General features: G+C 32.1%; 1 protein-coding gene across 7 annotated transcripts in view; it reads right to left on the bottom strand.

Moving 5' to 3' along the window:
- LOC132726272 (tolloid-like protein 1) overlaps positions 1-12,368 on the bottom strand; it is an 86,567-nt gene that overhangs the window by 20,077 nt on the left and 54,122 nt on the right. For 5 of the 7 annotated variants that reach the window (XM_060711563.1, XM_060711564.1, XM_060711568.1 and 2 more), the window contains exons 2-3: positions 2,690-2,939; positions 244-608 (exon numbers count right to left, since the gene is read on the bottom strand). In XM_060711563.1, coding sequence (XP_060567546.1) covers positions 244-608; positions 2,690-2,939 — 615 coding nt within the window. Of the gene's footprint in view, positions 1-243; positions 609-2,689; positions 2,940-7,707; positions 8,207-12,368 lie in introns of those variants that run through there. The other 2 variants (XM_060711567.1, XM_060711569.1) reach the window with 2 other exon arrangements.

Here is a 12,368-nt window from a genome sequence, read left to right as displayed (position 1 = left end):
TATAAAACATTTTGGTTACTAGCAGCAAGAAAACGTACGAAAAAAGGTTGACGAAGTAAGCCGAATATTTACACATGAGAATACAATGATTCATCTATTTAACGGATTTTAAACAACATACCTTTCATCTACAATCAATTCATGTTATCAAGCATCTAAAAAAAAGCATCAAATTTGTTTAAGCAATGTACAGACAGTTAACATACCATAATTCTTTAGCCGATTAAAGGAAAGGTTCCTTACCACTGAAGTTCGCCTCGATTTCATATGGAATGACTCCGTAATCCCAGATTCTTTCCGGGCGCGCAGTTGCAGCTCTTTTTGTTCTAACCATTTTTTTATCAGCTGTCATTGCTTTATAGAATTCCTTCTCTGTCCCATCTTTCTTATGACCGTTGTTATGACCGTTGTTTTTATGTTTGCGACTTGGCTTGTGTTTAGAATTTTCTTTCCTCTTCTTTCGTCTCATTGCTCTTGACTTTTCCTTCATATCTTGACGTTTTTCTTTCCGTCTTCGTCTTTCTTCATCTCTTTGAAGTTTTCTAAGTTCACGTGCCTTTTTCCGTTTCTCCTTTTCCTGCTTGCGCATCTCTTTGCAAGCGGTGTCCCTGACAAATGTAATTAAATAACATTTTTTTGATGTTTGCAATTTGAAAAATGAAAAATACGAGAGCGGCATGCTGTACCCGATACTGGAACAAATATTAAGTTATCCGGACAACAGTTGTTAACATTGTACCTCTATAGTTAGTTGATAAGCTATGCATGAGTGAGATAAATCAAATTATGCAACATTGTGCCAACATACCATTTCCAGTGCTGAATCAGCGAAAGGTTCACCCGAAGGTTTTCTCCTATTTATAGTTCTAGAGACGCCTTATACAGAATAAGGAAAATCATTAAAAGATATATAGGAAATTTTATAATTATATGATATAATTTAACAGAACTTGCTACGAATTATTCATTTAATCTTCAAAAGAAATTGAGTTAAGAGTTTGTTGGTATAGCTCCAATTGCTCCTAAACGGTTTCCTCCTTCAAATGAAGTGACCTTCTCCCAATGATGTTAAATAAATGGCTGTAGATCTCGGAGAAAAAAAGTTGACCATTGTTGCTGACAAATGCCTAGACAATCATCGAATCCTTATATTAGGAAATTCTGAATTTTCTGGTGACGTAAAAAAAACTAACTACAGTTTATCTGTGGTATAAATATCATCAAAGAAGCAAAAAGAAATATTGGTTGTTCATGTTCTCGTGAAGAAATAACAACAATATAAAACGTGATTTACGCAAGCATTTGTATATCTTTAGACTAGGATAGTATAAACAAAGTTTTGAAGATTTAAAATCAACAAATCTTGAAGTCGGTCGATTAAAATGTTGTTGCTGTTTTTTTTCCATTCGAAATATAATGATAATTGGCTTGACAGATTGGAACGAATTGAAACAAATGTTGTTATGATATAAATCAGCTAGACTACTAGGCGAATGAACATAATAAAATATTAAGACCAAACGAAAAGTTTTTGTCCCAATGTTCAATGCTTCATATAAAGTTTTCCTACCATCTTTATAATATCAGCTTCATATGAAATAAATCGCAAAAGTATTCTCGATGGCATGAAAAGGGTTTGCTTTTGTCGAAACCTGGGACACAAGATAACTTTGTCCCAGTCGGAACCAAACGATTTATAAACCTTTTTAAGACTTGCATTGCAGAACGATATACATTGTATCAACTTAAACTTCGTCATTTTTGTTCTGCAATCACTTACTAGATTTCTTTCTCAGTTTGAACATAAAATAACTAAAACCAATTGAAATAACATACAGGTCACACTTTACATAAAAATATTCGCTGCAAAAAGGTTTTGGACCACAGTGGTGGTGTTGGTAGTTTTCACTCCGGGTCAGACAGCAAGCCACATTTAAATTTACCAGAGCACAATTCAGTCACCGCATCGTTCCTTGGCAGGCTGTTAAGCAGTTTACCAGTTCTAGTTCTAGTTCACTTTCGCAAGGATCTGATTTCTTCTGTACATGCAAGAGCAGAGGTACAGTGCGAATAACCGTAGAAAGGATTTCATGATCAATCACGAAAGTGACCTGCACCGTCCTGGAATCGAACACAGTCCAACGCTCTATCTATTGAGCTAACCGGACGGCTTTTTTGGGCCACAGAATTCTAAACAGCGTGCAAATTACTAAAATTACTACCATTTAGTAGTGTTCAACCTTCACGTCTACCTGCACTGATTGTTAAACGTTTAAGTACACCGATTTAAAACGTCTACCTACATCGATCTAAAACGTCTAGCTAATTGCAACAGAGCTTTCATTTGTTTTACAGCATCTTCTTGATTGCATAAACAATTTTAAAACCATACTTTGCCAAAAAGACATTTTTATGAGCTGAGATGCCTGTGTTGAAACCACGGGGAATAAAATCTAATCTTCGGGATTTTCAGTTTCTTACTTTTATTCTCTGTTTAGACATTAAGCGATTATACAGACCAAGAACGAATATACTTTCTTCTGACCTTGTTAAAAAGACATTTCAATTTCTGCCAGGGCATAGTAAAGAATGCTAAGATAATCAAACATTGTAATTTCGTGATCAAAATAACGCTTATTTTCAAAGATGTGGATACTATCATGCATATAATTATATAAAACTTGCATACCCTTTACTACATCTTTTTCTTGTTTTCTTCTTTTTCTTGTTATCTTTGTGATTTTTACTCATCTTCTTTTCTTTTTCTTCTTTTTCTTTGTCTAAATGGGAATATGGCCCCTTTCCCCCACCATACATAGTTAAGGGGTCTTCAATTTGAAGATCATAAATAGATGTTTCCATCTTTTCTTCTAAATATTCTTGATTTTTAAATGTATTATATTCTTCCTCCGACATGGCAATATCTCCCCAGAATCCATCTGAAAATATACAATATACTTGTAGTGTGTTTATCAAACGTGATAAAATTCAAAAAACAATTTTGCAAATTTGGAAAACCTTCAAACGAACGAACGGACGGACATGAATGGAAACCTCATCACAATTTTCTTTTTTTAATTCGTGTCATTTCTTTTTGTCGTATCTAAGCAATGTCCCTATTAAAAGATAGGCATAGCTTCTAAAACATGAAACGATTGAACTAAAACAATTTCGCAATTTTTATTTAGGCAGTAATTGTAGTAATTTTAGCATTAAACCTTTTATGAGAGAAAACCAAGTCTCATTAAGGTCTCGTAATGAGATCACGTTTAGGTTATTACAACGAGATGTCGCCATTAAGATGTCTCTTCGGATAGTGTTTGGACACTATTGCTACAATTACGGGGTTAATAAACGCGGAAATAAACTTTATGGTAAATGGAATGACCATAGTATTGCCGGCAATCGTTTGTAATCAAAGACAATCATCGGTTTGGGAGTATGCTTGTGGTACTTTTTCCTCGTCCACGTGTCCAGATAAGCTATTAATGGCGGCCATTAAATGAAGACAGTGTAATGGAACAGCGTCTGACATCTATATGTTAGAAATAGACAGCTGTATTGTAATCACTTTTCGGGCAAATTTGTACAAAACACTATAGCAAAAGCACTGCAATGATATTTTACTAAGAACTCTCCAGCAAAATGTAAAATGTATTTTTTAATGTTGTCCGTTCTACATATCACTGTTGTTATTCGCCAAAATATAGTATGAAAAATCCTTTTGAGTGAATGAAATAACTTTTTTCTACATTCATACTGAATGGTTTGTAAAAAAACATGTACTGTGAATGCATTTGTGTATTTTCATTGTTGAAAAACAATTACCTAAAGCCCTTTTGCAAATTAAAAAAAGCATTTATGTATTTTCTTTGTTCAAAGACAATTACCTTAAAACCTTTTGTAAATTAAACTTCAAAAAAAATCACACACAAAATAACAACAACAACATTACACACACACACTTAGTTTCTAAAATGAAAAGTTTTAATATGATGCTTTGATCATTTTTAGATTTCACATTCCTAATAAAGCACGTAAGTAATTTAATAGTTTTATTTAGTAGTGTGATACCATAAGAAACACTAATGGAAACTTTACACATAGATGAAAAGAGCATAATTATCAAAAACCTGAGATCGTTTAAGAACGATAATTAAAAAAAGGTTGTCTCATGTTATACTATCAAGGAAGTAAACAAACAAACGAGTGGCAAAAAAACCTACCACGCAGACGAGATATTTTCTCTCGTTTATTCACAGTTCATTTGCCACTTTGAAATGAGACGAGCGTTTATTAAGACATCATGCTATTTACTGCGGCTTATTTTAATTCTAAATGTTACCATTACAGAATAATGATCAAACCCAGTGAGCGTCTGCAGGTTTTTCCCACATGCAACACTGTGTTTGCATCGCAATAAGGTGAATACGATATATTTGATATTTATCCTTCCAGAAAGCATACTGTAATGCAATTACGTTTAAATAGCATATAAATAACATCGTTCAGTCATCTTCATTTACCGTTGTGCACGTGAAGCACGTAAAAGTAGAACTGCTTTAAAGTATCTATTCCATTTTTTGATATTTTAAATTTAAAATATTAGGGAGATAAATGTTGTAATGGCGGTTTATTTAAGTTCACTAGCTATTTTGATATACTTGTACATTTACATGTTTTTCTGCTCCTTTCCTGACCCCTTGCGTTGCCTGATAGTTATTCAAATAAGTTTAACACTACTCAGCTGACCAAATGACGTCATGTGAATAACTGACCAGAGGCTCGCTTTATAACAATTTTTTCCACGGTATAATTTTCATTATATGCTAACTCATGTGCGATACTACTAGTACATAAAAAACATATTTTTTCACGTACCTATTTCTTATATTTTTTTACAAACTTATTTCACTACTGGAATAAAGTTAAATGTCACAGGCAAAATGTAGAATTCTACAATTACATATAAATGCAAAAGCAATAAAATGAACTTCGTGCACCATATTTAATTTCAAAATGTATATATTCTGTCACAGTCAAGAATTAAACATTGTCCATACCGCCTTTAAATAATTGCTGTTTTAATTAAGATGGGTTCTGTAAGTTCGATCTCCAGTTACGTCAAGTTTACTGCAGAAAGTTTTTGTTTTATATTCTAAGAAACTAGTCAATAAAACACGTGTACATAAACTTTTCAAAATCTAGAAGATGAATCCCTCCCATAACAACCTGATGTTAAACTAATCTCTTCTTGTTACGATGATGTAAAATCTCCGTGGAATAGACAGTTTATCATTTGATTGATAAATGTTTAGCTGTCGATCAATCTAACAAAATGAAAAAAAATAAGAGAGAGAGAGAGAAAAATTAATGGATGTAAAACGTCAATCGGTATGTTTTATACGAAATGAGAATTATTTAGAATGATAACGTCGGAACATTGTATAATTGCTTAATTGAATAACCTGATATGACGAATGCATGTCTATGCGGAATAAACACAGAAGTCTTTGGAATAATATTGAGTTTTTTTTTTATCAAATTTCAGATAGTTCATAAAGGTACGATAGTTTCATCCAAGTAAATTTGTTACGGGTCACTCGGTTTAATGAGAAAAGCAGTGAAAAATGATATGATTCTATTCTTGGGGTATACTTGAGCTCATCTAGGGAAATATCAAATCGAACAATCTACACGAGAATTCCGTGCAACTTCTGCTTCAGGCTCATTGAACACGTTTCGACAAAAAGAGCGCTTGCTTATGGTTTGCTTTTTTGCGCTGCGGTTGAAATAATGGAATAAAAAATATTTTGATTTGTACCGCTCTTTTCCACTCTTGAACATTTCAAGTGGATAAGTCGATATCTGCTTGTGGAGAGCGGGTAAGCGTTGAAATACAATCACGGCCAGTCGGTGTGTTAACAAAATAGTTAACTATATTAAAGGTTTTCTAAAACGATAAGTAACAAAAAGCTCTCAGTTCATTAATTAATATAAGATATCATGCTGAAACTTTTAAAGACAAGGACAAATCGTTCATCACTTACATCAATGTAAACGAAAGTATTGTTACTCTATATGCACTAGAAAACCAAACCACACGACCTGATTTTAGTATACCGGTACATTAAAAGGGTCTTTTTTCTTCTTCTACGCAATGTACTTTGCACACTTTTCTTTCTTTCACAACAATGTACACCGGTTGGTTAACAGTGTAAAAGATAATAAAGATACTGATCAGAAATTTTCATAGGCCGTAAAGATTATGATCTCGTAACATCATTTTCGTACAGATAGGATCTAGTAGAATTTTTACGCAAGTTTTTTTTCTCCCCCAATTTTAGTACCAGCAAAGCAATTTAACTTGCAATATCTTCATGTCAAAGTTGTGAACACTTAAGAAAATACTATATTTTGAAATGGTGTAGTGGCGTACATAAGTACGTTAGTACAAATTATTTTTGGAAGGGGATAGACTGTCGTAACGCTCTGAAAAAATAATTCAACAACAACAACACCAACAAAATATGTTTTTTCTTCTTAAAAATTGTCATGAAAACTTCTAGCGCTTCTGATTTTAAAGAATAAATAAATAAATAAATAAATAAGTAAATAAATAAATAAATAAATCTGTAAATAAATAAATAAATAAAATAAAATAAAATAAATAGAAATGTCATGACAATTATGTATGTATATATTATTATCTTGTATGTATTATCTGCTTTACAGACCCACTAATTTACTGTATATGAAGACACAGACATCTTAACGGAGTTCTTGTTAACTTTGACCACACAAGACCGCACAACTGGGGATGTACTTATTATAACAGAACAGAAGAACGCACAGAAATGATTTCTATCTAAACACATCGTACAGACACAGATAATATAATAAATCTTTACATGTAAACAGATATAATTAGTTATATCAATAAGGATAAAGTTTCAAGCTATTTTTTCCTTAACTTTTATGGATAATGTTGCTTTAATTTATATTTTGTCAGGAGCAATTATTTTACTATGAAAGTCTTCTTTTAAGAAAACACCTTCCCGCTTGTCAGTTTTTACATTCTCGGTTGGAATAAAAATCGAGAGAAAACAGATAGAATGTCAATTCAAACATTCATTATTTACAGTATTACAAATTCTGACACTACACAGGCTAAGAGAGTTCCCAAATATACCTTAATAATATATCTTAATCAACTACAAAATCCACTAAAATACGACCTAAAATGAACGAAAAACACACACAAAAACACGCATAGATGATATCAATTTCTTATAGAAACTTTACCTATTACTATAGACATCTGTAAAAACGATATAGATAAAATTTTGGCTGAATTAAAAAAAATCACAACAAAAACTTAAGTCTGACTATTAATGGCTTAATGTAAACGGAATAATAGATACATGCATTTTTATAATTCTTTTGATGACGAATATAAGGGTAAAATGCCCGGATGAAGAAAAAGATAAAATGTTCATGCGGAGAAATGTATGCTCCTAATCCATACTTAACATTAACTAATTTACTGAAGGCCTTTATAATATATTTTATATGCATTTAATGCACTCAGCATGTGGCAAAACAAACACAAAAGCAAACTGTATGTATAAATTTTCTTTAACATAAATACTATAATATTTAGTTTTCTATATCTTTTTAAATATATCATAATGATATTTTACTTACATGCTTTACAAGGATCCATGTATTTGTCATTCGAGCTTTTATATGGATATGCCCCATATTTCGGTGCATTTTCAATTAATCCAACGGTAGCAGGTTTAATATTACAATTAATAACAGAAATTCCAAAACATTGTAAAATGAAATAAATCCCTGTCCGAAGCTCCATTTTCAGTAATATGATAAAGTGACGGTTTATTTCTATATACGTTTATCTTAATGTATAATACACCTATATCTCGCTATCACATTAATCCGTGCTCAGTCTGGAGAGAAAGAGCCACAATAAAGAAGTTTGTTTAAAGTAAAACCCTTAAATCAAACCCTTACAATAACACAAATAAGTTGTTAACTAAAGTAGGGTGTTAAATAACACTCTTATTTAAACTTCAATAGCTTAGCGTAGCGAGGTAACAATTATTTATAAAAGCAAGCATTGCCGTGTTGGTTATATAGCAAACGCAGAGAGCAAGTTTCACAATATAATACTCTCACGGTAAACCGGTGTACAATAACACTTTAGGATAGTTGCCGCTACGTCACGCGTAGGCTAAGATGAACTTAACAGTTCCCTTTCTTCCATGAACAGGTGAATGAAACCACTCTGGTGTCTCTCTGTAAAACTGATATTAATAATATTTACTGGATATCTCATTGAATGAAAATTAAGTAGATGCACCCTTATTATACACTCGGCCTACGTGTTGGTTTTTTTCTATTAATTAATTCCAGAGATTTATTAAGCCTTTTGGCAAATCATGCTTAAATATATTATTTTTTCAACTGCGCAAATGTATTTTGAGCGTTTTACTGCCTCTCAATGTCAACATAAACAAAGTCACACTACATTTTTTATCATGATTGAAAAAAATCTATTTCGTAAATCTGAAAGTGCCTGTAAATCTTTTCACAACGAAATAGATAAAAAAAATCATTTTTTTTAAATACAAAAAAAAAAATGTATCAAAAGCTTTACTGTATTAATAATACTACTCCATAAAAATTGGGTACACTGAGTGAATGTAAAAGATAACATTTTTGTCAGACATTGTAATTTTGACATGAAACCATTTACGAGAGTCTAGTGGGTAATGTAAAAGGCTGTAACAAGATCTTCGTCTGGTTATCACGCTTGCAGATTGTCGTAAAATTTTCTCCAAGGATCTTGTTGACCACAAAAACCACAATGGGACCTTAATAAATGTGAAATTAAACCAAAGTGTGAATTATGTGAACGATAAGGCGACCGCAGCGTTATTTTCCATTCTGTCTTTCCAATACCGGATCAAAAAAGCATTCAAGCCTATCTAATAGTTTACTTATAACGTAAAATCAGAAAAATTAAATACAAAATGTACGCGTGATTATATTTCTTGATATATAGACTCTTTTTATAAAGAAAGCAAAAACAACAACTTTTGTTTAGAATTCTATAAGAAATAAATGTAAATTATATGGGTATGTCTTTTATAACATCAATGCCATTCCTATGCTTTATTTCTATGACTTTTAAAAGTGGGACAAAATGTTACCGAACCATTTATGCCGTCAAAATAACAATGTCTGATTTGCGCTTCAAATCCCATTAGGGTTACCCCCTCTCCTATCATCACCGATCAGCAGAAGCGTTATGATTGTCAAACTGCGTTGACGCGAGCGCTTCATTTCACGCTTGCGCAGTCCTCAATGAAAGCGTTCCGTCCTGATGAGCAATTTGATTGGTTAACTGCTAAATTTATGTCTGAGACCTCAGTTCTGTCGGTCAAAGCATCCGCGTCATTGGAAACCATGAAATAAAACTTTTCAGTGTCTATTTTAAACTTTATTAATGTCAAATAATTTATACATCAACGGGTAAAATAACAAAACTGACATGTTAATAAACAATGAAATATTGAAGATATTAGATGCTACTGCGGTATTGTTGTAAAATTTTCTGCGTGGATAGTTCACACATTTTCAGGGTAAGGTTTCAAATTGGCAATTAAACAAACCAATATTAATCATGCTTTTGTGTCATGAAAACGATTTTACCGAAAACTAATACCCTGATTTTGTTGCTAACAGATGGGAACAACCACACAAAGGCATCAAGTGAAATTAAAAGTGCAAATTAATGACTAGATCTTCCTAATCAAACATATTTGATATAGAATAATAACCTCAATGTTCCACAGTATTTGCCGAGCATAAAAAAATTTCTGCACTTTTATAACAGATGTCCGGAGAAATTTCATCCGTTGCGTTCCAGTATACTGAAGCATACAAAAATTAAATTTAAGTTTAAATATCGTTAGCCCGACGAATCACTCTCTAGTCCGCTTCCTAACACACACTAACCAATACTTACGTCATCTTAGGAAACATGGTCGTGGCCGCAGTGGGAGTCAAACCCACTAGTCCTTGTTTGAGAGGCAGAAACCTTAACCACTAGACCAACGTTTTCATTTAAGGTATCTTTTTTTATTTACGTTTATCAAGCAAGTCTCTGATTAACTGAGTATCTGTTTAATTGTTTGAACTTTTTATGGACAAACCATTTATAGACAAGAGAATGTATTTTTATAAAGACATATTACAACTTAAAGGCAAATTATGCTTCAGAAAAGAATATTTTATTTCACAGTTTACAAAGGGCAAACAATAGTTTCAATAATAACAGAACTGAACAATTATAATAACATTTAAATAATGGTTTTAGAGCTTTTTAGATGCTTATCATATGAAGAAAGTAGCGCTGAATGTGAATATATCTGTCCTGAAAGTAGCAAAAATGCAAACATATTAGTTTTTTTACTTTCCTACAAAATACGAAACTACTATATTTCTACTGATTGCCAAAAAAAGCAACAGAAGCAAAAGATGGTTCAGGTGATGGGACAAATGAGTAACTTTTTGGAAACTATAACAGGACGACAAAAAATAAAAGCTTCTAACGAATAAGAAATAAAAGCATTTCTGGGGTCTAGTGTGCCTTTAATCGACAACATGGTTGTCACTTCATTTAAAAAATCTATCAATTTGCTAATTTGAGAAATATATTTGAAAAGTTCAAATTTTACGTACCATTGATAATGGCATTCTGGGATAGATTCCAGAAGCCACAGAATTGCTCTTTTCTCATTTAAAACAGTGTTAGATTTTAACTTCTGTTTATTTTTAATTGACCATATAAAAGTGATGGTAAACCGCAACATATGAAGGAACCAGATTTACTGTTATCTTTGGATGAAAGATAAATTATCAACTGTATAAAAACATAAAGATTGAACAAAGGGTAACGCTTTCTGGTTCAAATTTTTATTACGAAAATTTAGTAAGAAATATATAATAAGTATTATCGTGCAAACACGTGCTTCTCGTATTTTTTACTTAACTTTTAATTATGCTAATTTGATTTATATTATACATTTTTACCTGATACTTCAATTTATTAAACTGTCACTAGAACTGTAAAGATAAAAGCACGCAAAGTATAAAATTAAAACTCTTTTCTTGATAGGTTGCGCAAATGTCTCTAATTCAGATGGTTATTTATGTTTTGAACATACTGGTATACAGAATACCAAAGCCATTGTGAGAGTAATTTTTATCATATTGAAAGCCCATGGAAGAAGTAGACACGCAAAAATCTATTCAACTCTTATCACTGAGTTCCTTACCCCTAAAGAATAAAGTGTTAACCGAGCCTGCAACATTTTTAATTTTGCCGTTTTGAGCGTTTTTCAGATATAATCTTTAGAAAGATAAGATCTGAAAACCGCTTATTCAACGCCAGATACCGCTACCACAAATCTAAATAAAAACGCATCCAGACGTTCTAAGGACTTTGTTTCCGGAATTCTATGTGGAATTGTGGTGTATAATAAGAATTTTTTCACAAAGCACATTGCATTAGCCCAGTGAAGTGGATAAATGGTGTTGAAAATCAGTTTTTCCTCTGGCATATCATACCTGTTTAATAAGAAAGTTCTTATTTCAAGATTTTTTTAATCATTTACTATATAGTTTTGTTACAATTACAATATAATCAGACAAAAATGCACTATAACATGGTTCTTCACCGAGATGAAAGTAAGTATTTTGTACATATTTATAAGCACAACGGTGACGTTAAACTGCAAATATGAGTAAATGGCAAACACTTTGTGACAAAACTAACTACATCAAACATATTTCATAATCCAGTGTACTAAGAATTTATAGAAGTCTTGTAAGTTCCAAACAGTTTAAGTACTGACAACGATAATGACAAACACATATCGCGAATTTATAATCATAGATATAAAGTTATACCTGGTTGCAAGACTAGTCCAAGTACAAAGCAAGACATTCAATTGAGTGAGATTTATGTTAATAAATAACGTGTAAAGTGCTTTTGTTTCAACCATTTCTGATTTTGTCTTATCAAAGCTATTTGTAAATGCATTTAAATGTTCGATGCGGTCTTCTACACTTAAATTTATCTATAAAAGCCATTAGGAGTGATTAAGATGTAATGCTAAACTTTGATAAAGTGTATAAAGTTTGCTACGCTAAATTTTGTAAATGGACCTGTCCATCATTTTAGGGAAATTCTTAAAAGTTGGACTGACTGAACAACGAACAGCGCAGACGGCTGATCTTGGTGTGAACTGGTCACATGACCGCCAGCAGGCCGAGGT

This window comes from Ruditapes philippinarum, unplaced genomic scaffold, assembly GCF_026571515.1.
Source record: "Ruditapes philippinarum isolate M1 unplaced genomic scaffold, ASM2657151v2 ctg1030_1_1_1_1, whole genome shotgun sequence".
In the NCBI taxonomy this organism is placed as follows: Eukaryota; Metazoa; Mollusca; class Bivalvia; order Venerida; family Veneridae; genus Ruditapes; species Ruditapes philippinarum.
This window is presented reverse-complemented; position numbering and strand designations above follow the sequence as displayed.